The following is a 25,716-nucleotide window of genomic DNA, read 5'->3' on the forward strand; positions in this document are numbered from 1 at the left end:
CCCGGCCCCGGCCCCCGCGCGCCCCGGGCCGCCGCCGTGCGCACCTCCCTCCCTCCCTCCCTCCCTCCCTCCGAGCCCCCCGCGGCGGGGACCCGGGCCCGCGCCCCGCTGCCCGCCACCGCGCACGGCCGCCCGCTGCGCCCCCTTCCGAGCCGGGATCGCCCTTCGGGGCCCCCTCCCCCGCCGTCCTCGCGGTCCCAGCGGCGTCCCCAGGCGGCGGGGACCTGCCTCCCCCGAGGGTCCCGGGCGCCCGAAGCGCGCGCCCCTGCCCGCCCCCATCGCTGCCCCCTCCCCGGGGCGCGCTCGCCGAGGGCCGCGCCCCCACCCGCGGGTGCGGGAGACGAAGCCGCGGTCCGAGCCGCCGGCCCCCTCCCCGGCGCTGCCTGCCGGGCGCCCAGTGCCCCGAGCCCCGCACGCCGCGTCCCCGGCCGCCAGCAGCCGGCTGGGCCCCTCCCCGGCGCCCCCTCCCCTCCCCTCCCCGGCTCGGGCTCCCGCTCCCGCAGCGGCCGCGGGGCGCAGCCCGGACTTCCCCAAGTGCCGAGCGCCCCGAGCGCACGCAGCCGCCCCCGGCTCCAGCCGCGGCGCCCCGGGGGAGCGGGGGAGCGGGGCAGCGGGGCGCGGGCAAAAGTGTCTCCGCGGCGCCCGGGGCGCCCCCCGGCCCCGGGGCAGGGCGCCCCCCCCCGAGCCCCCCGCCGAGCCCCGACCCCGCCCGGGCCGCGCCGAGGTCAGCGAGTCGGGGCGCGGCGCCCGCGCAGGAAACTTTACGAACCTGCCCGGGGTCGCAGGACGGCGGCGGCGGCGGCGGAGGCGGAGGCGGAGGCGGCGCCCCGCGGCCGTGGAGCGGGCCCGAGGCTGGGTCCCGCGGCTCGGGGCCGCGGCGGGGGGGGCGGCTCTGCCTCTACCCCGAGCCCATCCCCGGCCGCGCACACGCACTCACCCTGGGGCCCCGCCGGCCGCCGCGCCGCCGGCCGCCGCTGCTCTCACTTCCTCTTCCTCCCTCCTGCTGGCCGGAGACACATGGTGCATCTGCAGGCATCCCGCGGGCGGCCCCGATCCCCTCCCGGCCGGGCGGCCCTGCCGAGGGGCCGCCGCCGCGCCCGGCACCTGCGCGGGACCCGGGGGTTGGCGCCGTCCCCGCCCGCGCGCGCCCCGGGAGCTGCGGCCGCGCTCGGCCCCGCGGGGCGGGGGGCTGCGGCGGGGCGCGGGGCGGGGCCGCCCACCACTTTCCGGAGTCCCCTACTTGGAAATAAGGAGAACGTCAGACGGCGCGCGCGCCTCAGGGGGGCTGTAAGTACGGTGTGTGCGGGGCCTGACTCCGGGTGAGCTCACGCGCGGCGCCGGGCGGGCACCAACTAGCCGTCCCCGTCATAGCGCCACCTCCGGGGGCCGAGCGCGCGTGGCGCCCTTCACGTGCTTTCATCTTTGGCAGCCGGCAGGCAATTTCGAGGGGTGGGGGGGAGACTTCGGGGGGCGTTTGGGCTGACCCTGGCGAAGGTGACCCCACCTCTGCTGCTCCCTGCGGGAGCCCCCAGGCATGTGCGCCCTGCAGCGCTCATCAGTTACACCGAGGACTCCCCGACTTGGCAGGACTTTTCACCAAGCGACACGTTCTTACCCTCGCCAGCTCGGTATTGGAGGTGCACTGTCTGATGCGACCCACTCCAGTGATTTTTCCAAAGCAGAGAATCAAAAAATAGGAACTCCCAGCCTAGCTGCCAGGAGGCAAGTGACAGCGGTTGGAAGGTTGCAGGAGAAACACCTGTCCTCAACAAATTCAATCAATAAATAAATAAATATAAATATAAATATAAATATAAATATAAATATAAATATAAATATAAATATAAATATAAATATATATATACCCGAGAAAAGACAAAGGCGGTTACTAATGCATTCCCTTCAAACTGGCCAAGTTGGTAACCCGGGAGCAGGGAGGCATCGGCCTCTGAGGTGGAGGGTAAAAACTGAAATCGCTTAAATTGCAGTCCCACCCCCTCCCCTGTGCTGGCTGTTCATTAGCAGCCAAGAGCCCCGAGCAACTATTGAACACTCTAAATGTGTGCCCTGAGATGTTCTGCAAGTGGAAAACAGACACCGGACTTAGTATGAAAAACAGAATGTAAAATAGCTTGCTAGAAACTTTTATGCTGGTTATATCATTTCAACAAATGCTAATGGTGTAAGATGTGATCAGTCCATTGGGTTATTTTATTAGGTTAAAAAATGCATATATATATATATATAATACATATGTAAAATGTATATACGAATAAAATATATATAGTGTAAATATACACAACATATATATAATTTAGAATATTTTCACTATTTTCTTTTTACATTCTTTTTTTTTTAATTTTTTATTATTATTATTTATTTATGATAGTCACAGAGAGAGAGAGAGAGGCAGAGACACAGGCAGAGGGAGAAGCAGGCTCCATGCGCCGGGAGCCCGATGTGGGATTTGATCCGGGGTCTCCAGGATCGCGCCCTGGGCCAAAGGCAGGCACCGAACGGCTGCGCCACCCAGGGATCCCTCTTTTTACATTCTTAAATGTTTTTAAGATTTTAGTTCTTGGGCAGCCCGGGTGGCTCAGCGGTTTAGCACCACCTTCAGCCCAGGGCCTGATCTTGGAGACCTGGGATCCAGTCCCAGGTCAGGGTCCCTGCATGGAGCCTGCTTCTCCCTCTGCCTGTGTCTTCTGCCTCTCTCTCTCTCTCTCTCTCTCTGTGTGTGTGTGTATTCTCATGAATACATAAATAAAATCTTTAAAAAAAAAAAAGATTTTAGTTCTTTAAGAAGTTAGGTTCTTTAAGTAATCTCTACACCAAACATGAGGCTCAAACTCACGACCCGGAGATCCAGAGTCCCATGCTCCACCGACTGAGCCAGCCAGGCTTTTTACATTTTTAATGTGGCAAATAGAAAAAGTAAGATTACACAGATGGCTCTCATTAGTGGCTCACATTCTATTTCTAATGAACAGCCCTGATCTGACCTCTTACTATATGCATAACCTCTGGAGGCGATATTAGTACCGGGAAGATTTGGGTCCAGATCATTATAAGCCAATAACTTAAAACAGGATGATTCCAGAAAAGCAATCTATCTTCTCTATTTCCTCATCTGTAAAATGATAATGATATAATAACAGTAAACGGGCTAACTATCAAAATGAAGCAACTGAATAAGCAATCAGCAAATGGAGCCTTTATTAATGATGCCATGAGGCGCTTCTAATGATAACTAAGAATTCGATCCACAACTTTTTAGCTAAGGCATATCAAGATTTTAACTGTAGCGCAGAGCATCACCGGCACTCACTAAATGTTAGCTGTCCTAATGTTCCAAGAGTAAACAGGGAACTCTGTCTCCCCTTGCACAGCAATTAGAAAAATCCACCTCCTTGTAACCTTTGGTCCCAGCTCTGCCCTCTGCAGTTAACATGGAGTAACTCACATCCTTCCTCTAAGAGATAACTTTATAGATCTTTAAAGACATTGAATTCTAGCTGAACGTTCTCTCCTGAGGACTGACTTTTCTCGATTATTCTAACTCCTTTTTGAGTCCTGTGGTTTCAAGTCTCTCTCATCTTAGCCATCTTTCCCTTGAAAGATGCCAGTTTCAGCTTTAAAAAAAAATAGTTGTCATATAAATTAACCATTAAGAACAATACAGCCTGAGGTCTTGTCAATTATTTTTCAAATGTGTCTCTATCTCACCACCAATCCAATGGCAAAGCACGACTGGAAATTCTTTGCTATGTTACTGTTAGGCCATGTCTGTGTTTGTGGGGTTGATATAGGAGACCAAAGCCCTCGGTCCACCTTCTGTAAATCTTTTCGGGTTTGATGCAGGTGCCCAATGTCACCCCATATCCACAGATGAGGTAAGAACACTAGGGTTCTGAATAACACCCCACTAAGGGGCTCCCTCCATCACGATGAGGATCAGATTCTTTGGGTTCATTAGTTCCACTTACTTTTTTCCTTTTTCCCCCCTCTTACTTATATTCCACAAATACTATATAGTGAGACCCTGTTCTTAATCTCCAGTTTTATTCCTGTTAAACATTGGGTCTAAGGGTCTACCTGAGGTTTCTTCTTTAGTCATCCAGATTCTAACTTGTCCATTAATTTTATCTATGGCCTACAGTATTAGGAGGTAAAATATCCCCTTCCTTCTATCTAGAACCTGTATTTCTAATCACTATTACTAATAAGGTGCAGGATCAAGGAAAACCCTCTTAGGGAATAGTTCACACTCTGGATTTGTCTGTTTCTTATGATGTTATTTCACTTACCCCTTTATCCTTTGTACTTCTGTAGGAGTTGAGCTTCACGTTAATGTGGGTATTCCACATTGCATCATACTGGTTGGTGTATACATTGTCAGTCTATGCCACTCTCGGTGGTACCAACTTTAACCACTTGGGAAGTGTCACCACAGCTAGGTCACTCCAGTTGGTTGGGCTTCTGACTCTTGGTTTCCGCACAGGTCACGATCTTGGGTCATGGAATCTAGCTTCCCATTGGGCTCCATCCTCAGCGCAATGAGATTCTCCCATTGAGATTCTCTCTTCCTCCTCCTCTGTGCACTTGTGTACTTACACGCTCTCTCTCTCTCTCTCTCTCTCTCTCTCTCAAATAAATAAATCTTAAAAAAAGAAAAAGAAAAAGAATAAGAAATGTGGCAGGATACTTTGCCCTGCTTGAATATTCTATTCCACAACGGTATTTTATCCAGTAGTTTTAGCATCTCCCAACAAGTCTCCCCACTTACAGTTTGATTACAGCTTGGTTCCTATTTAGTTTATTTCCCCAGTTCTGAATTCCACTAACCATATCTCATTTCTCTCTCCCCTCCAGGCCCTCTGGAACTGCCCCCCACTACTTTCACCTGGCTTTGGACCTCTGTTTTTATGTTCTGTTTTAGACTGAAATCATATCTCGAGTCCTATTGTCTTTCGTTGTTTTTGCTCCAGTCTTTCTCCCCATAACCAGGGAAGTACTGTCTCCTTGAAGGGTAGGGGGAATAGGGGGATATATATTGGCCTAAAAGGGCTTAGTTCCATCTAGGCATGCCATTTCCTATATCAGGACTGCATACTTTTTAGAGGAATGGAGAGGGCTCCCAGAAGGGCTTTGGTAGAAAATAGCACAGTGTATTTTGTCATGAAAGAGTTCTAAGAAAAAAAAGAAATCGTTCCTTGTTTGCTTCCTGCTATTGGAGGTAATTTCAACTTGATGTCTTACCAATTAGTGGGATCAAGAGAATTTTGCTGTCAATTTTCCTCCAGAATTTCTACACCTGCAGGCTCCACGCTCTTTCCTTCTATATTTACAGGGCTAAGTTTTATTTGGGGACCCAAAGAAGGATCTACAAACCAAGTAGGGGAGAACCTGCATATTACAAACTTGATGTCAAATAGGTAAGACTCATATCCCTGGTGTTACAATGCTCCAAGCCGCCTTCTGTGGTTTGAAGTTTTGATAAGTTTCTTTCAAGTTTCCTCTATATTCAGCTTTGGGGTTCATTATTCCTCTATACCTTGGTTCTTCAGACATCTAATATCCCCACTTTACTCTTTTTACTATCCACCATAAACAAATGTATTTTTCAGCCCTTCTTTGTTTTCCTGAAAGTAAGGTCCTTCTATTCTGAGCAACAGATTCTCCCCAGTTTAAGGTTTAAAAATGTTCTCTTAGACCATGAAAAGTTTTCTCATGCGCCTTTGCGATCAATCCTTCTCCTCCACTCACCCAGCCCTAGGCAATCACAGATCTGCTCTCTGATACTAAAAAAGCTTTACCTTTTCTAGAAATCCACATAAATGGAATCATAGAACATGTATTCTTTTAGGTCTTGCCCTTTTACTATGTGTGATATTTATATCAGTAATTCCTTTTTTTTTTTTACTTGCTGAGTGGTACTGCTCAGTGGTATTACTGATATTTATATCAGTAATTCCTTTCTTTTTTCTGTTGAGTGGTATGGATTACTTATTTGCTTATTTATTCATCTGAGGTTGGCTGTTTGGATTGCTTCTGGTTTTTAGCTAGTATCAATGAAACTGCTACAAACATTCATGTAGTTTGTATGTGAACATATATTTTCATTTCTCTTGTATAAATGTCCCATTTATGATTATGGCAATGATTCCATGGGTGTATCAATTTGTCAAAACTCATCAAAAACATAAACTTAGAATTAGTACATTTTGTCCTTCACTGGGTAAGCAAATTGAGGTCATCTGTCTCATGGAACACTACTCAGGAATAAAAAGGAATGAACTATTGGTTTTTATAACAACTTGGAAGAATTACAGGGAATCAGGCTGAGTGGAAAAAAAAAATCCTACCCTAAAAGGTTATACACCATATGATTCCATTTCAATACCATTCCTGAAATGATAAAGCTCTTGAAATGGAGAGCAGATTTGTGGTTGCCATGGGTCAGAGACATTGGAGAAGGATAGTGGGAGAAGCTGGGGCATGTGGCTAAATAAGGGCTTCATGAGGGATCCTTGTGGTGATAGGAGCTGCTCTTTATCCTGACTGCGGCAATGTCAATATTCTGCTTGTGATACTGCTGTACAGTACACAGTAGTACAGTATGCTACCCACTACATTTTACAATAATACTATAATACAATATCACAATCCAGGATTTTGACATTGATATAGTCAAGATCAATTGTATAATTGTACGATATCGTAATATGTTACGATAGTTTCACCATTGGAGGAAACTGGATAAATGGTTCAAGGAATATTTCTGTATTATTTCTTATGACTTTTTGTGAATATACAACAATATCAAAATAAAAATCTTTAATTTTAGAAAAGACTAATTTTATTATATAAAAACTATGCTTCATTAAAATGGATTTCTGAAAAGCTCTCCTTTTGTTTGTTTTTTTTTAAGATTTTTAAAAGATTTTTTTAAATTTATTTATTCAGGAGAGACACAGAGAGAGAGAGACAGAGGGAGAGGCAGAGACACAGGCAGAGGGAGAAGTAGGCTCCATGCAGGGTCTCCAGGATCACACCCCGGGCCGAAGGTGGGGCTAAATCACTGAGCCACCTGGGCTGCCCTTAAGATTTTTTTGAAGATTTTATTTTTTTATTCATGAGAGACACACAGAGAGAGACATAGGCAGAGGGAGGAGAGGCAGGCTCCATGCAAGGAGCCCGAGGTGGGACTCAATCCCGGGAATCCAGATCACACCCTGAGCCAAAGGCAGATGCTCAACCACTGAGCCACAGCAGTACCCCTAAAAAGCTCTCCTTTTGGTCTATAGAACACTCAGTTGTACCCTCCAGATACCACTCAAAATTCTTCTGCAACATTGTTCCCTCTTTGTCCAGGCACATGACACATTAATTAGTCACTCTGAACCATTTTGTTCTCCCACCTTTTTCCTTACATCATCTCTAAAAATCGTAATTGCATCTTCCAACTTCCCTTCCTGGGTCACCACACACAATCCAGGTGGTTAGCACACATCAGCTCATCTACTAGCTTAGTCTCTCCAAAGACATATATACCTACAGAAACTTGGCTCATCTCTAGTTTTTTTATATATTGATTTTTTTTTTATCTAGGACCCAGATTGATTGAAGGTTACTTTCAGCTCCCAAAGATCCACCATGCCATCAATTTTATTTTAAGACAGAGTCCCAGTTTTTGCCATTGTTAACACCCGATATTGTTTGCCCTCACAAATATGACCTTATCTCTTCTTTTCTTCTTCTTTCATTTCAAAGGAAACAGAGGTGATGCAACTAAATGTGAAAAGATGATTTAAAGATAGGGTAGTAATTTTCCTATTAATTGCCAATTTTAAGGCTTTGAATTTGATATGGTTCTTAATACATAAAAAAGAAGAAAAAACTTACATAAAAAAAAGAAAAAAGTTTTGCTAAATATTTGGGTGAACGTTAGAGGAAGAGCAACATTAGTTATCATGGTAATAAAACATCCTTTATGACCAAAAATAGTAATTACTCACTTCTAAGCAGGTGGATTTGTTCCCCTAATGAGTCTAGTGTTAGGGGCATAAATGGGGAAAGTAAAAGGCAAGTAGGATTCCCTATATATTTGCCTGATAGCAAAAATCTTATATAGCATTCTGTTTCCATGAGCAAAATGTTTTAGATGAACCTAAACAAGTTAGGCCTTCTTTTCTGGAAAATAGACTATGAATTTGATCATAAATCTGAGATAGGTTATATGAATAACATAATTATGTTATCTTAAATACTCATAATTAAGGTGAGATCCTCTTTAGTTTGCATGTACACTTATGAAAATAATAAAGTCTTATGATATTGGGTGAAAATAAATGGTGGTTTATTCCCAAAAGACTAATTATAAAGGAAACATATTTCACATGTTAGGTGACATATCCACAGTGGGTTGTGGATATGTTGCTTTAAAAAAAGATTTTATTGGGATCCCTGGGTGGCGCAGCGATTTAGCGCCTGCCTTTGGCCCAGGGCACGATCCTGGAGACCCGGGATCGAATCCCACATCGGGCTCCCGGTGCATGGAGCCTGCTTCTCCCTCTGCCTGTGTTCTGCCTCTCTCTCTCTCTCTCTCTCTCTCTGTGATGACTATCATAAATAAATAAATAAAATATATTTAAAAAAAAAGATAAAAAAAGATTTTATTTATTTATGTATTTGAGAGAGAGAGAGCGTGAGAGAGCAGGGGGAGGCACAGTGGGGAAGGGAGAGGGAGAGGGGGAAAATCCCAAGCCAACTCCGCACTGAGCTCAGAGCTTGATGGAGTTCAAAGGGCTGCATCCCATGACCCCAAGATCCTGACCTGAGCCGAAACCCAGAGTAGGACGCTCAACTAACTGAGAAACCCAGGCACTCCTGGGTATGTTACTTTTAATTAAGATAAAAAATATAATAATCTAGTATTTATTTTCCTTGTCTGAAATCCCTAATCTAGAGAGACAAGAATTAAGTCAAGGAAGGGCTTTTATTTGTGTTCAATTCACATCAACTAGAGGAAAGATATTTTATTAACCTCCTTTGAAGAATGAAACACAGACTCAAAGAGGTTAGGTGACTTGCCAAATTCATTACAAAGTGGCAGGTGAGGACTGAACACAGATTTCTCAATCCAGAACCATGATCATTCTACTACAACAGAAATCCATACCTCGCTTCTACAGTTGACCTTTCAGGGACTGTTGAAGACTTAGGTTTGAAGGCTATCAGATAATAAATGGTATTTGGGGAAAAGTACCTTTGCAGTTATTGAAATGAAGCAGAACTGGTGTATTACTATATATTACAGACCTATAGGACATGGAACATGCCTAATTTAATATTAGGCACAGACGTACTGAGTCATTTGGATCAGGGACTGTATATACACAAGCCCTAGCCCCTATCTTGTTTTACTCCTATAAGAGGAAGGGAAGAGTGGAATTTGACCATTTTATTTGCTGAAATTTACTCTAAATAAGGTTTCCTTTAGAAACCACCACTGAGATGACAATTCTATAAGCATTACCAGGATGAGATTGATCTATATGATTAAAATAAAGGTCGAGGCATTCTAAATACACTGTTTTTTCATCCCTCTGCTTTCATTTAAATATGCTTTGAAACCATTTCAAGGTTAATAAGTATGGATTTGTGTCATGACATTTAATCACTTCATAGCATTTCATCTTATGAATTATTGTTGGATATTTAGTCTTAAAATTATTTCTCTACTATAAATGACAGTTTAGTTCACATCTTTGCACTTGTAACTTTAAACAATTTTTTCTATTATTTCTTTAATCAATTCCGAGGAGTGAAATTGTTGGGTCAAAAGATAGAAAAAAAAAAAAAAACCAAAAAACCCAAAAGATAGATAGATGTATTATATTTGTTGCTACATATCACCAAAATTATGCTACAGAAATGTTGTATCAAAGCAATAAACTTATAGCTGATCTTCCTGCTTCTCTTCTCTCTCTTTTTAATCCAAACTACACATTCCCAGATTAACATTCCCAATAAGTGGGCAGCCCTGGTGGCTCAGTGGTTTAGCGCTGTCTTCAGCCCACGGTGTAATCCTGGAGACCCTGGATCGAGTCCCATGTCAGGCTCAATGCATGGAGCCTGCTTCTCCCTCTGCCTCTGTCTCTGCCTCTCTCTGTCTCTGTGGCCCTCATGAATAAATAAATAAAATCTTTAAAAAAAGCATTCCCAATAAGCTACTTTATTTATGTCTAAAACATAAAGGTTACCTATCACCTACAAATAATTCTAAATTTAACATTTCTGCTCTCAGCCTAGCCTATGTCTTTTGATTTTATCTCTCTTATTTTTCTACATAATTACTAGGATTTAGTCAAATATGTTCACCAAGCAAGCACGTTTTGAAAAAGAAAGTCCTGTATTCCTTTAATGTCAGCCTCACAAACACTTCCAATTTATTGATATCTTCACCCATGTTTACCTATTTTATTTCTTTCTCTGAGAAAGAAATTTTCACCTTTTCTCTATTCCTTATTTTAGCTTAGATTTAAATATTCAAATTTAGAAAAAGAAAGAGTCGTGAAATTTAACCCTAGGAGATCACTAAGAAGGCTCTGCTAATAGTCCAAGGACAGACTGGGAAGTTCCCTCTCCCCTCCAACTCATCCTTTTCCCTACTGCTAGATCTCTATTTCTTTTTTTTTTTTTTTCAATTTTTTTTTATTTTTTTATGATAGTCAAAGAGTGAGAGAGAGAGAGAGAGGCAGAAACACAGGCAGAGGGAGAAGCAGGCTCCATGCACCAGGAGCCCGACGTGGGATTCGATCCTGGGTTTCCAGGATCACGCTCTGGGCCAAAGGCAGGCGCCAAACCGCTGCGCCACCCAGGGATCCCTAGATCTCTATTTCTAAGAGATGGATCTGATTATGTTACTTCCTCCCCCCCCCCCGTTTTAAAACTCCAAGAGTTCATCACTGTATTCTAACAATAATCCAAAGTATGAACCATATACAGCTCTTAATGGCCACTTTTCAGACTCATCTGCCAGTACAGAGGCACACATGTGTCCAGAAACTCCTCCCAAAGGTATCAGATGCTTTAATGCATCTCTGCCCCTGCTTTTGTCCATCCTGCTGACAGAAAGCAAAGGCAACTGAAAGGCAAACCATTAGTGAGGAAGATATTTGGAAAATTTGTTATAAATATGTAATGGGTTATGATTCTTGATAAACAATGAATTCAAGCCCATCATTAAAACGCTAGCATTCCAAAAAGCAAATGAGCAAAGGTTATTAAAAGATTATTCACAAAAGGGAAAATGCAGGTGGCAATGGAATGTTAATGGAATTTAAGTAAAAAACTCACAGAATTCAAATAACTGTGAGTAACTGTTTTACTCATTGAATTAATGATATATATATATATTTTTAAATGACTATGGTAGTCTAGAGTTTAGTGAGACAGACATACCTATACATTCCTAGAAGAAGTAGAAATCATTGGAGTCTTTCTGGAAAGTCATTTAACAAAAGCCCTAAAAATGTTCCTGTCTTTTGATCCAGAAGTGTCACTCACTCTGGCAATATTTCCCTTTTTCAACTTTTTTTTTTTAAAGTAGGCTCCATGCCCAGGGTGGAGCCCAAAGTGGGGCTTAAACTCATGACACTGAGATTAAGAACTGAGCTGAGATCACAAGTCAGACATTTAACCAACTGAGCCACGTAGGTACTCCCATTTACTCTGATGTTGTAAACTTAAAATTATTAGAGAAAAAGACAAACATGGTTGGTACTAAAGTGTTTATCACAAGTCATCTTATAAGGTACAACAAATAAAGATTGTGCTGAGTTCAACAACTTTGACACTATTTACTACTCTTTTTTTCTGTTCTCACAACCCCTTTTTTGTTTTGTTTTTGTTTTTGGTGTCTATCACTCCTCTGGCACTTGGCAAATAAGCCAAAGAACTCATCTTTCTCCTGATGATCATAAAGCTTGAACTGCCTCTTTTGCAATGCTATGTGCTTTGAAAAACTCAAAACCATTTGTGAGATGACTAAATGCATGGATGCCTGAATGACAATTCGCCTTAAACATTTCTTAGAGTTGAGTTGTGTCTCTTTGTTCTCTGAATGAGTAGAGCAGCTATTGGTTGGAGGGCCAAGTGGGTTCTGCTTAAGGGGGCATTCATCCTCTGCAGGCTCACGTGCCACCTCTGTCTTTTCTTTACATTGGTACACATTGGTGATCTCTCTAGGCAATGTGTGAGGCTCAGCTTTTCTAATTGGATGTTGCCTTAAACACTGATGGAGTGTGGGTTCTGGTTGGTCAAATGTTTGGGGAACCTACTTTAAAAAAATACCTAGAAGTTATTGCTATATGCCAATTTTCATAAATCCCATAAATAAAGGGATTTTTAGTCAGACACTACTTTTTCTGAGTGTCTACTTTTACTCAGACACTTCCTTTATGAATGTTTGGGGCATATTGTTAGAGACCTTTAGAATATTAAGTCTTAAATATTCCAGATTTAGTAGGACGTTGATGGCATTTCCTAAACCTCTTTCCTGCTTGCATTAAAAAGGTGCGGGGGTGGTAGAGGGATCACATCAAAGGCCTTCATTCATTTATTCTCAGCTACTACAGAATTATCTAAATTACTGCTAAGGATTATTTAACAAAGGCATTCATCTTGTTACCAAAATTATGAGTGAACTGAGAAAGACCATTTTTTTTTTCTGTAAATGAGGATGGCTTAGATTCTAGTTTTTATCCTGTGTCATTAATACCTTCCCTCTTATCTCCAATTCTTGTTTTGCAAAGTTTAGAAATGCATACTCTGAAGTCAAGACTTGGGTTCTAATCCTGCCTGTACCATTACTAGGTTTCTGGTCTGATGCAATCTCTTAACTCTCCATGACTTGTAAGAGAGGATAGTCCGAGCCCTTGCCTCATAGGATTGTTACGAGTATTGAATAAAGCCATATATTTTATTTGGCAAATTTCAATTGCTCCTAAGATATCAGCTATTATTTATTTAGTGGTGTAGGATGGAACAGAAATTAACAACAACAACAACAACAACAAAAAAGGACTATGATTAACAGAAGACTTCTCTCAACTCACACTACTTATTATAAATATTACTATTTGGTCAGTTGATTCTTCTTATATTTTGAGTAGTCTTGAAAAAGTATTGCAGTGTGTTTAAAAACTTATGTCTTGTATGTGTTACGGAGATAGGCAGAAAGTAATTCTGTTTTCCTTCATGGCAAAATTTCTCTCAAAGCTACTCCCCCATCATCTCTCCTTCCTCACCTCCACTCCCTCTACAATCCATTCCAATCTAACTTCTGTCCCTGAAACCTCATCGAAACAGCTTTGACAAGGCCACCAACCAGCTGGGGTGTATCTACTCAGAAGGAACTCTGTCCTCATTTACTCCATTCCCAGCAGCGTTCCACACACTGGGCTGTTTACGCCTTCTCAAGTACTTTCCTTTCGTTTTCCTTCAAATCACACTCCCCAACATTACTGGGCCCTCCTTCTTGGGCTCCTTTGCTAGTTTTCCCTCTTCCATGTGACCTCCAAACATTTGGTTGCCTCAGGACTTGGCCTGAGTCCTACGCCATTCCTTCCAGAGTAATCCATTCCTATCCCATTGATGTAAATACCATGTATATGAGAATATCTTTCAAACTAAATCTCTGAGCCAGACGCTTCTCATGAACTGCAAGCTCACACATCCTCCTACCTACTTGATGGTTCCACTTTCAAACAGACGGTGTCTTCCACCCAATCACTCCAACGCCCCTTGCCCCACCTTCTTTTCAACCTCAGGAAATGGCACTACTATCCACCCAAACCATGTCTTATGCCAATTTACTTCCCCAGTGAAGAATTTTCATTTCTTTTAAAAATAGAAATGAGGTAATATCATTTCCCTATTTAAAACTCTTGAATAGTAACTAATGACTAATGGAATTAAATCAAAATTTACCGCTGATTGCAGGACCATCACTGCCTGGGTCCCTCTGCCTAAGTGACAGCTCATGCCATCTTCTCCCTTGGGGGTGATTCTCACCCTCTTGCTTGAAACAAACTAACCTCTTTCTTTTCCTTGAAAAGAGTAAGGTTATGCCTTCCCAGGACCCTTGCATCGGCTCGTTTCTCCGCCTGGAAGGCAGTTACCTGGTTTCTACATGTCTAGCTCCTTCTCGTACTTTGGACCATGGCCTTAGTTTGCCCTCAAATAGGTCTGCCTTGACTACCTATGTAAAGTAGACCCCCACATATACACACTCTACGTATATGATTCCATCTATTTTGATCATGTCTCTGTCAAAACTAATCATTATCTTATTAGATAAGCTTGGGAGCTCCAGGAAGAGATGACCATGTCATAGCTCATTACCTGTTCAATGTTATATCCTGGGAGTCTGGGAGAAGGACTCACACACAACTCTCCATAAGTTAGGCTTATCAAATTACCAAATGCACATATCTTCTAGTGTTCTAAGAATGGGGCTGATATGAAGGAGATACAGACCCTGAGCTACTTGATAAACATTATAATGACCGTACAATGTGCAATGGAAACCTATAGGTGAAGAAGCTTCATCAAGGAGATGATATCAAAATTCAGATTAGTATAAAGATGATGGGGAAAAATGCTACTTGGGCCAAGTAAACAGCATGAACAAAGGCTTGGGGGTATGAAAAAGTATGCCATGTTTAAATTGTTAGCTCAAACAAGTTCTCTAAAGAAAATAAAATTAATGCAGAGCCATAGAACTTGGAGGAAGAAAAGTCAGAACCTAAATAAAATCAGATGATGGAAAAAGAATTTTAAATTTAAGCAGAAAATGCAATTTCACAACTATGGCTCATTTAAGCTACTGGTAATTAAAAGCATATATAGTAACAAACACCACCTGTGTTTTGCAGGTGTGAAAGACTTTAAAAAAACACGGAGAGAGGAATAATTTGGAATGGCTCAAGATGCAACTACAGAAATTTGAGGCTGTGAGCTTAATACCTTTTGATCAATAAGGAGAATGAACATGGTGATAGCAACAATCATCTAGCAGAACAATTTCATTTATATCATTTCATTTCACTTGAATGTGACAAACATATAACCAGGCTCTGGGCTGAGTAGTACAATCTTGGGCTTGTAAGAGATCACTATCTAGATCTACTCATCTACATGAGTAGTTGGTCATTCTAGGACTTAAAGAAAAGAAGAACCCTCTATACAACCTCAGTGCAAATGTTGTGCAAATGATGTTTGATCAAGTGAAAATTGTGGCTTAAAATGAGACAGGTCATTTTTTCCCCCAAAAGTACAACTGGAAGTTTGCACTAAGCCCATTTTCTCATGGGATGTTTATTTATTTTTTTAAATATTTAATTTATTTATTCATGAGAGACACAGAGAGGGAGAGAGAGAGAGAGAGAGAGAGAGAGAGAGAGGCAGAGACAGAGGGAGAAGCATGCTCCATGCAGGGAGCCCAATGTGGGACTCGATCCCAGGACCACGGGATTGATTTGAAAACAGATGCTCAACTGCCCTGAGCTGAAGGCAGATGCTCAACCCTGAGCCACCCAGGCATCCCTCTCATGGAATGTTTAAATGGGTCTTGCACATAAGGATAGTTCTGATGGTGAATTGCAGAGAGCAAATAAATGCTACTCATGGAAACTGGTTTAAAAATGCCAGTGAATTTCTCATTTATATATGAGAGACATCTCTTTAAAAAAACACTTTCTATGTTTAAAATTAATAGATGTTCACTTCCTAAAACAGTGAAAATTGAAAAAATACATGCCACCATGTTACATATAGATTTTCACAGACATTTTTAGAACTAAAAGTACGATCACATCATAATATGTTTGCATTTTATCTTCATTGATTTAAAGATTATATGTTGTGCATTCTGTGATGCTTTTGGCTATCTTTAAGGTTTTTGTAGATAAACATAAAATATCTGTCATCTTCTTACATTAAAATCAAGAATGGAAAGCAATCCTCTGAGTCTTCCTTATATGAAATGTGGAATTTAAAACCCCTTTTTCTATCATAATCACCCTAATTCCTAGATTTTGTAACAATTTAAAGGTTTTGATTAAGATTTTGAGAATTAAATTATTCTTTTGTCATAGAAATCTTCTTTTGTCAAAAATTACTTTACAATTGCATTTGCTACTATAACTAAATTTTCAATAGTTATTTGAACTAAGTGATGCCTATCATTATTGGTTGACTTTAAATCTACAATCTTGAGTTCTTTATTTCAGTTTCTCTCTCATTCAGATGGAACATACCTTTTTTTTTTAAAAGATAAAGAGCTAATAATATATTTTCAGAGCCCTATCAACTCTGGAAATATTTTTTTGTGTTGACTTCACCCTGAGAGAAGACAACCTTGCATAAAGATAAAGTTCTTACATTTCAATTTTCTGCCTCAAAACTCTGCCAATATTTTGCCTTTAGCATTTAGTGTCACAGAGAAAAAGGCTGATTTTTCTCTGTGAAGGACAACCTGATTTTTATCTGTTGCCCATAACCCACTTTTCAATTTATAGGCTTATTTTTTTTTTTATTTTCTTACAGTTCTTGCAAAGCAAGAATTTTGTCAGAATGTATCTAAGTTTCTAGAAATGTGATAAACCCAATTGATTGAATTCCCCATTTTTGGGTCTTTGAAAGTATTACATATTTATGTCTGATTCTTTTTTTTATAAAGGTTTTATTTATTTATTCATGAGAGACACACACAGAGAGAGAGAGAGAGAGAGGCAGAGACACCGGCAGAGGGAGAAGCAGGCTCCATGCAGGGAGCCTGACGTGGGACTCGATCCCGGGTCTCCAGGATCACGCCCTGGGCCTAAGGTGGCGCTGAATCGCTGAGCCACCCAGGGATCCCCTTTAGGTCTGATTCTTGTTCTTGTTCTGCCCTTAGATTTTTCTTCAGGTACATCATATAATTATTCTGTTGACTATTTTCTGTACTAGACATTTATCATTTTCTTTCTTGTCATTTAAACATTTTTCTTAATTCTCTTTCTCTGTTTTCCCGAAGTTTCTTAATCTTGTCGTCTCTAGCACTGATTTGATTTTCTGAATTAGCAGTTTTGTTTTTTCCCAATAATGGTTGTGGTTCTGAGTTTTCAGTCTTCTTGAATGCCTTCCTTATCTTATCCATTTTCCTTTGCATCTCAGACTCTTCTATTTCTTTTTTGTTTTTCTGCTTCTTTTTCGTGAAGGTTATGTCTTCTTTAATCCTGCTGAGGTTGACAGTTTTTAACAATTCCTTCAGTTCCTGAAATAAAGTCATTTCAGAGGCTTATTTTTCCTCTGGAGTTCTCAATCTCTTGTTTTGGCATTCTTTATCCTTTGGTAATACCTTTTTTCCCCCGCAGGCATATTATGTTTCTGTTTTTGTTCTGCTTGCCTATTCATCCCAGAGGAAGAAAAATCTATACAGTCCCCCTTTGGATTTTAATAACCAGGGCATAAACTGTGCAAGATGAAGGCAAGCACTCCCTACCTTTTGGCAAATTGGCATTCATTGAATGAACCACTGATTGTATTTTTCTATCCAATTCCATCAGCTTTAGTGCTAGAGAGCATTCTTTTCAAACTCCAATAATAGGCTGGTAGAAAGTCTTAGTTTTAAATGTGGTTGAATGTCTCCCTTCTCCTGACATCTTCATCTGTATTTTATTTTTGGAGGTTAGGATGAGCCATTTGGGACCAATAACCTGATGTCATTTTTTTTTCTCCTCCATGAAAGTAATTTTCTTCAGGCCTATTTCTCCAAGGCTCTAAACTTCTATTGAGTGATAAGAGGTCCTGCTATTGATGCACTAGGTTGGATTTCCACCTTGTGATAGAAAATCTTCTTGCTCTTATCTGCAGTCCTAAACCATCCTTTCTCTTCATGGTGTGACAAGTTAATGGTCAATAATAAAGCATGAGCGTCCTCCTGCAGTATTTTTTCTTAGTACTCAGATAGGGCGAATCATCAGGGCAAAGATGAGGATGGTTCCCTGGCATTAGAAGTAGTTTATTCATATCCAGTTTGAAACCTTTTTTTTATGGTTTTGTATTTATAGGGAGCCTGACCTTCCAATACTGGAATTCTACATTGTAATGGAAGTCAAGTGAAATGCTTGGTTTACTACTCTGGTAAGCTGAATCTATGTAAGTGCCTTTTGTATTAACCATGTCTCTTATTTTCAGTGCTCTAATGCTTTCACATCTGGGGCCTGGAAGACCCTGAGGGACTATAACTCCCAGGGTTAGCCAATTCCGAGAGAGAGTAAACAACTGGCCAATGGGCATGCCTTTCAAATGCAAACCAGCCAATCCAGAGCCCTACTCCCCACCACATCCTTCTGGCTTCACAAGTTGGGCCACTATCCACTTGCCCTAATCCCCTCAGGACTAGATACTAGATACTAGACAAATAGGTACAGACCCTATGCCCCAGAACCCACTGAACTTATCCAAACTAGCCAATCCTCAGTCCGCTTATCATGCCAAGCCTATGCCTTCCTCTAGAAATCAAAATACACGCTCTGGCTCACAATTTTCCTCTCTTCTTCTGCCTCCTGACTGACCCTGGTGCTTTCCTTATGTAGCTCTTCATGGCATTGGCACACCCACTCCTCTTGGGATCGAAAGGTATAACAAACTATCTTTTCAGAGGCAGTTGTCTTCTGACCTGGTGGCCTTATCATACTTAAATAATAATAAAACCTGTATTTTAAAGCACCTTTAAATGGCAGAGATAAAAACATTTTTTTTTCATTAAAAACATTTTAATCTAGTATTTCATGTTTATCTGTCAAAGCTGAGGAGGAACGTTAATTTATATATAGAAATCAGAGGAGTGTAGTGCAGGGTTCTAAAGAAAAGGGTAAAGAAGGCCCCAGAGCTACCTCTCATTTCCTATGCACTTATGCTCATGATCTTAATGTCCTTCCTAAAGCAAGCAGGCTGTCAGGAGGTTTGTGAGCATTCTCCACCTTGTCTAAACAGAGGGAAGCCGGTGGTAGTAGTGTGCAGAGTGTAATGTCCACACTCACAGGTGGAGAGCTGCATGCCAAGCACGCTGCGGTGTGGGGTTGGTCTCCCCATCGGTTTCAGCTCCCTGTGTTTCCACACACTTCATTCTGTTCACTGAGTTTTCATCTCTAACCTTTCTATTCTGACATGAAACACAGTATTTCTTTTGTTCCCATTTAATTCTTTATTTTTCACAAATTGAATTTTCCCAAGTGCTTAAATTAATGCGTGGCTTTAAGAAGTAATTATTTCTCTTTCCTTCCAGTGTCAGCAGCATTGACAGGGAACCCAGCTCGGCTCCAGCAAATGAGTGGGCTTGTTAACACTTGCTTTGGTGAGGCGGGGAGAGGACACAGGGCTGATTCCTTGAAGGTCACTAATAAACAAAGGCTATTTTAGTTCCCTTGCTGTTAAATGTTTATTCCTTCGTTCAACCAACTCCTGTATTTCTCTAAGCTCTTGCTGAATCTCATGATAAAATTCTTTATAAAATTATCTAACCATTATCTAAGAATTCTGTGCTTACATTTTCTTCATTTATTTATTTATTTTTACATTCTCTTTAAAAATTAAAGTATAAGTGTGATTAGAATTGTGAGGTCCTACTGACTTTTTAAAACTCCTACAAACATTCAAACAATGAATATTAATTGAATGTCTACTCTTCGCAGGGCACAAAAGTGAATTCCTTGTATCGTAATTTAAATTTAAGATAATGTCACCATAGTACTGGCCAAGCGCATATAGAAGTGATATTGCCAAAAATATAGAGACAAAAATAAAAAGACCTAATCTTTTCTAAATACTTGGATCTGAAAATATTGGTTTTGGCCTCCCGAAGGAGAAGACCAAACATGTATCCAAGTGATGACTGGGAGAGACTCAGGTCCCTGAGCCAGGGTGGGAGGGATAAGGCTTTTTCAATCATAAAATATTACCTTGGTTCTGCCAAATGCAGTTTCAGCTCTTCAAATGTTAACTCCACTAATGAGTTAGTGCTGGTGCCATACGTGTTCTAGTGACAGGTGAGCTGTCTGTAAGGGTTCATTGTTCTCTGAGTTTCCATGGGTGTTTCAGTGGGAAACTGGATGAAGCCAAGTCAGAAACTGCTGGTTAGATGCCACATAAAACCAGAAACGGCTCATTTTGAGTTAGATTTCAAAAGCCCTTTTATTCTACAAACAACGAAATTCCATTAATCTTTGAAATTCCAGAGTCTAAAGCTACGTGATGAAAAAATCTAGCTTTACCTCTGACCTAAGACAGTATAGACTTTTTAAAAAACTATTAAATTGTCTAATTTTTTAAAGTTTATTTATTTATTTTTAGTAATCCCTATACTCAAACTCACATGCCCTAGAGCAAGAGTCGCATGCTCTTCCCCTGAGCCAGCCAGGTGACCCTTAGATTTTTTTTTTTTTTAACTGCTAGTACATCTTGTTAATATGTGTTTGTATTGAAAGAATTAGGGGGAATTGTGTTTCCTCCAGGTGTTATAGCATTTCTTTATTGGTAGCTGGTCAAAAATGACTGGAAAGATGCTCGCTCCCTCATCACTGAAAATGGTTGTCTTGCCTCACCAAAAGAACAAAGGTCAAGGGAAAGGGCAGGGCAGGGCAGGAAGTTCTCACCTGACACTGGGCAGGTACCTGCATTGTTCCAGGCACAGAATTAATGCTTGTTGAATAAAGGCATGATGACTTGTTCTTGAGTGTGTGCAAAATGCCTCCAGGAGACTGAGAAATATTTGGGGTGGGGGGTCCTTTATAGGAAGCAGGGCTTCTGTGAACTGGTGGGATTTTCTCTGTGAGTAAACTTAGAACCTTAACATGACCTGTTTTGCCAAAAACCTTGTGAGGCTGGGAAAGCTCAGGATGCTTCTCTGAATTAAAATGGAATGTTTCAACTCTTGTTTAGCCATAGAATCCCTTCCTTAAGCAGAAACTCCATATTTAGAACAGGTGAATGTAGAGCTCCTCTGGATGGAGAACCTGGATCATACCCTCCTTGACTCCCTTCCTCCTACAGAAGACTCCATAGAGCAGAATTTGAAAAACACAGGCCCAGGGCACCTGGGTGGCAAGTGGTTGAGCGTCTGCCTTTGGCTCAAGTCGTGATCCTCTGGGATCAAGTCCTCTCAGGGAGCCTGCTTTGCCCTCTGCCTCTCTGTCTGTGTCTCTGATGAATAAATAAATAAAATATTTTTTACAAAGAACACAGGCCTACAGGTCAATTCTTCGCTGATTATCTAAATAGTGTGAATAGGTTGAAATGAATTTAATTTTTGCACTTACTATACCTGATACCAAGGTTAAAACTTTCATCTCCTTTTCAAGATCCACTGATTTTTTTAAATCAAATTCTGAAAGATTATACAATCTGTTCTTGGCTTCATGTAGAAAAGAAAAATACTATCAAGTTTAAGCTCCGGAGATTGAACATTGTGACAAATGCTATCTTCTAGTCTGCCATTTGACATCAACTTTGTTTGGAGCCTTCCAATTTTCCAGGCAAGTAATGAGGGATCAAAGTTCTACTTGAGGGGGAAAAAAGTCTCACTTATGTAAGAACCCATTATTAAAAAGTCACATCATGGGATATAAGACTTGAGAATGCAGTAGAGGTTGAAACGGGTTTCATTTGATCATTTTCTTTTCATGTTGTTCATATCATTCAATTCATTGATAATTTCATTGATGGAGTTTCACTTGATAAAAAGTTTGAGTTTTCTAACAGTCCAAGATCATGGTGAATGCTTCTTTATTCCTTTTTATTCTCTCTTCCTTTCTTCTTTTTTCTTTTGCAATAGTTTTGTTGAAATAATAATTCACTCATTTGAAGTATGCAATTTAATTATTTTTTAGTATAATCCCAGAGTTGTGCAAGCTTTATCACAGTCAATTTTAGAACATTTTCCACCACGTTAAATGGAAGCCCTAGGGTTCCTGGGGGGCTCAGTTGGCTAAGCACCTGACTCTTGATTTCAGCTCAGGTCATGATCTCAGGGTCATGAGACTGAGCCCCACTTTGGGCTTCTTGCTTAGCGGGGAGTGTGCTTAAGATTCTCTCTCTCTCTCCATTCTGCCCCCAACTCTCTATCTCTCTCTCTAAGAAATGGGTAGGAAATATCAGAAAGGGAGACAGAACATAAAGACTCCTAACTCTGGGAAACAAACTAGGGGTGGTGGAAGGGGAGGAGGGCACGGGGTGGGGGTGAATGGGTGACTTGCACTGAGGGGGGCACTTGATGGGATGAATTCTGTATGTTGGCAAATTGAACACCAATAAAAAAATAAATTTATTATTAAATAAATAAATAAATAAATAAATAAATATCTAAAAAATACAAATAAAGGAAGTCCCATATTCTTTTAGCTATCACCCTTTTACACCTTTCACCACCTTCAGTAGCCACTAATCTACTCTTCATCTCTGGAGTTTTGCCTATTCTGGACATTTCATATAAATGGGATCACAGTCTTTTGTGACTGGCTTCTTTCACTTAACACAACATTTTCTAGGCTCATCCATGATACAGCATGTAATTAGTACTTCATTCCTTTTTATGGTTGAATAATACTCCATTGTATGGATAACCACATTTTGTTTATTTCTTCATCAGTTGATGGATGTCTGGATTATTTCTATATTTTTTGGCTATCACAAATAAATAATAGCATAATAAATGCTATTAGTATTTGTATACAAGTTTTTGTATCTCTCTTGGGTATATACGTAGCAGTGAAATTGCTGGGTAAAATACTAATTCTATGTTCAACCATTTGAAGAATTACTACCAGCAGTATATGAGGGTTGCAATTTCTCCATCTCCTCACCAACACTTGTTATCTGACTTTTTGATTACTGCCATTGTTGTGAGTGTATTATAGTATCTCATGGTTTTGATTTGCATTTCCCTGATGACGAATGATGTTAATAAGCATCTTTTCAGGTACTTCTTGGTCATTTGTACATCTTCTTTGGAGAAATGTCTGTTCAGATACTTTACCCAATTTTAGTTGGGCTATTGGCTTTTTATTACTGATTTGCCAGGGTCCTTTATATACTCTAGATGCAAGGCTATCAGATATATGATTTGCAAATATTTTTCCCCATTCTATAGGTCATCTTTTCACTGTTTTGATAGTGTCTTTTGGAAGCACGTAAGTTTTTCATTTTGATAAAATCCAATTTACCTATTTTTTCTTATCTTGCTTATGTTTTTGATGTCATATGTAATGACAAATCTTTGTGACCTTGACCTTGCCCAGTCCAAGGTCACAAAGATTTATCCGTATGTTTTCTCATATGGGTTTTATAGATTTGACTCTTACATTTAAGCCTTTGATTCATTTGGAGCTAATTTTTGTATATGATTCTTATTTTTGTTATCTCTTTCTTCTTTCACTTTTAGGTGTCCAGAGAAGGATCAAGTTTAAGACAGCCTGACTGAATAACATGTAGAAATATTAATAAACTGGTTATTAGTGCGTTGAAGAAGGGGAATATTGAGGCAATGGGGTTAGTTGGTTTTGTGTTTGTATGATAAATTATGTGATAATTATCATATCTTCCTGGATAAAACTGTGGTCAAACAATATTCAGAATTTCATCTCTACTTCCTCCTTGCAAATGAACACTTCTTCCATTTTACTTATGAATATTCATACCTTGTTTCCATTCTTGCTATACAAGCTGTTTTGAACAGTGCTGCTTACATAACCCAGCTTTTGTTCCTCATTAAAAAAATCTGCTTTCTCCACAGGCATACACACACACACACACACACACACACACACACACACACACACATACACAGTGGTACCTCTTCCCAATATGCTCATGTGTTTGCTGGCAGAGATGTCCCTGCAATTCACCTCTTCTCATCACTCACCTTTTAAGTCATATACACATTTGAAGCTCCTCAGTTATTTTTACAGGCACGTTTCAGCATGGGGGCAATCTAGATGGTAAGAAAAAAACCCACGATGGTACGGGAGGGTAAGACAACACACTAGAGTATTTAGTCATTCCTTTGTGTTTTAGTATAGAGATGTAGGATTTAGCCATGGTGTAAGCATAATGCATAATTATCACATTGGGATGCTAAACACAGACATTGCATTCACTCTGTGCAAAGAGTGAGATCTGGTTCATGGAAAATGCAGGTTTTGCATTTTTCCAACAAAATAAGTGAGTGGGGGTGGAAGGAAACTGGCATTCTGGTGATTATTTCAGAATACTAATGCCTACGAGAAGCAGTGGCAATGCTGGCTGGTCTCCACTGCATTATGTTGACAGAAAATCGAGGGTTTCCCCTTCCTCTTTAGATGTCTTTTATGGTGGCAGCCCAACAGGTACTTTTGGTCAACCAACAAGTAATTCTTTTGGACCTTTATGAAGAAAATATTGTCCAAGTGTTCAGGGAGAGCTAGGACAGGAAAACTAAATCAAGACTCAGGAAAAAACTGTAGGACAATTAAGTATCAGATTATGTGATCCTGAATATAAGGATCAGAGAAGTACGAAGAGGAGAGAAGTTCGGTGAGCCTTGGTGGTGGGGGGGTTGGAAGTGTCAAGAAGCTTTCCAGGAGTGTGTAGGTTGGGTTAGGGTTGTGCAATTTTTAAAAAAGATTTTACTTATTTATTCATGAGAGACACACACAGAGAGAGAGGCAGAGACAGAGGCAGAGGGAGAAGCAAGCTCCATGCAGGGAGCCTAATGCGGGACTCGACCCCGGGTCTCCAGGATCACACCCTGGGCTGAAGATGGTGCTAAACCACTGAGCCACTTGGGCTGCCCGAGTTGTGCAATTTTTAACCCTATAGGAGGTGAGGAAGAAAGGCTATACTGTATGCACAAGAGAAGGACAGAAACTAAGCCTGATGGTGGATGAGGCACCAGACCAGGCCTTGTTACAATCTCACTTAGAATGTTTAGCAATTCTGAAAGGAGGTGTAATAAGTGTTCCTTTGAGGAGTTTACTTACTTGCTCCTGGTCACACAGCTTCTAAGCAGGAACAGTGTTTGGATCAAAAGTTCTGAGTCTTCCCCAGCAACACGTCCTGTAGCTGCTGTCCTGTAGGCACAGAGACTGGAGTTATGATCAATGCTTTCTGCATCAGGTCTGGTTCTTCCCTACGGCTCCCTCTCTGACGTACCAGGCAACACAGAGACTGAGACACTCTGTTTCAGATTGGTGGGTTCCCAACTTGCTAATGCTTAGAATCATCTCAGGACTTTAAAACAAACAAACAAACAAGCAAATGAATGTATTTCTAGACCCCACTCTGGACCTAATGAAACCAAATATCCAGAGATAAGATGCTTATATCATTTCCAATCATCCTCCAACACTTCACATACTACTATGAAAAAGTAGGTCAAAGGATGCATGTCTAATACTATTGTCAAGTGATAAAAGTCTGTCAAATGACTAATTCATACAGTAGCTAAAATCATTGTTTATCCACTGATTTGATGACTATGAGTTGTTACCTTGGTTTGTTTCTTCAGTATTATATCACGGTCATTCTTTTGGGGGAAATAAATGTTTCTGTGTGATGAACATGAGGACTGATGGGCTCTTCCCAGTCCAGAGTCCATCCATTTGGAATGAACCCAAAGTGCATTTGACCAGC

At 41.0% G+C, this 25,716-nt stretch overlaps 1 protein-coding gene and 1 long non-coding RNA gene across 14 annotated transcripts in view; one reads left to right on the plus strand and one right to left on the minus strand.

The window, feature by feature from the left end:
• Window positions 1-25,716, minus strand: part of ELMO1 (engulfment and cell motility 1) — a 672,133-nt gene that overhangs the window by 524,896 nt on the left and 121,521 nt on the right. For 4 of the 13 annotated variants that reach the window (XM_072764753.1, XM_072764758.1, XM_072764757.1 and 1 more), the window contains 2 exons: window positions 25,065-25,154; window positions 4,308-4,660 (listed from right to left, as the gene is read on the minus strand). Coding sequence is in view for 2 of the 13 variants with exons in the window: in XM_072764739.1 (XP_072620840.1) it covers window positions 938-1,026 (89 nt within the window). In the remaining 11 variants the exon portion in view is untranslated. The other 9 variants (XM_072764747.1, XM_072764741.1, XM_072764739.1 and 6 more) reach the window with 7 other exon arrangements.
• Window positions 1,196-21,585, plus strand: LOC140599746 (uncharacterized). The gene is made up of 3 exons (XR_012002754.1): window positions 1,196-1,287; window positions 18,120-18,192; window positions 21,474-21,585. It is a non-coding gene; the product is annotated as an uncharacterized lncRNA (long non-coding RNA).

The sequence above is a fragment of the Vulpes vulpes genome, chromosome 7, assembly GCF_048418805.1.
Source record: "Vulpes vulpes isolate BD-2025 chromosome 7, VulVul3, whole genome shotgun sequence".
In the NCBI taxonomy this organism is placed as follows: domain Eukaryota; kingdom Metazoa; phylum Chordata; class Mammalia; order Carnivora; family Canidae; genus Vulpes; species Vulpes vulpes.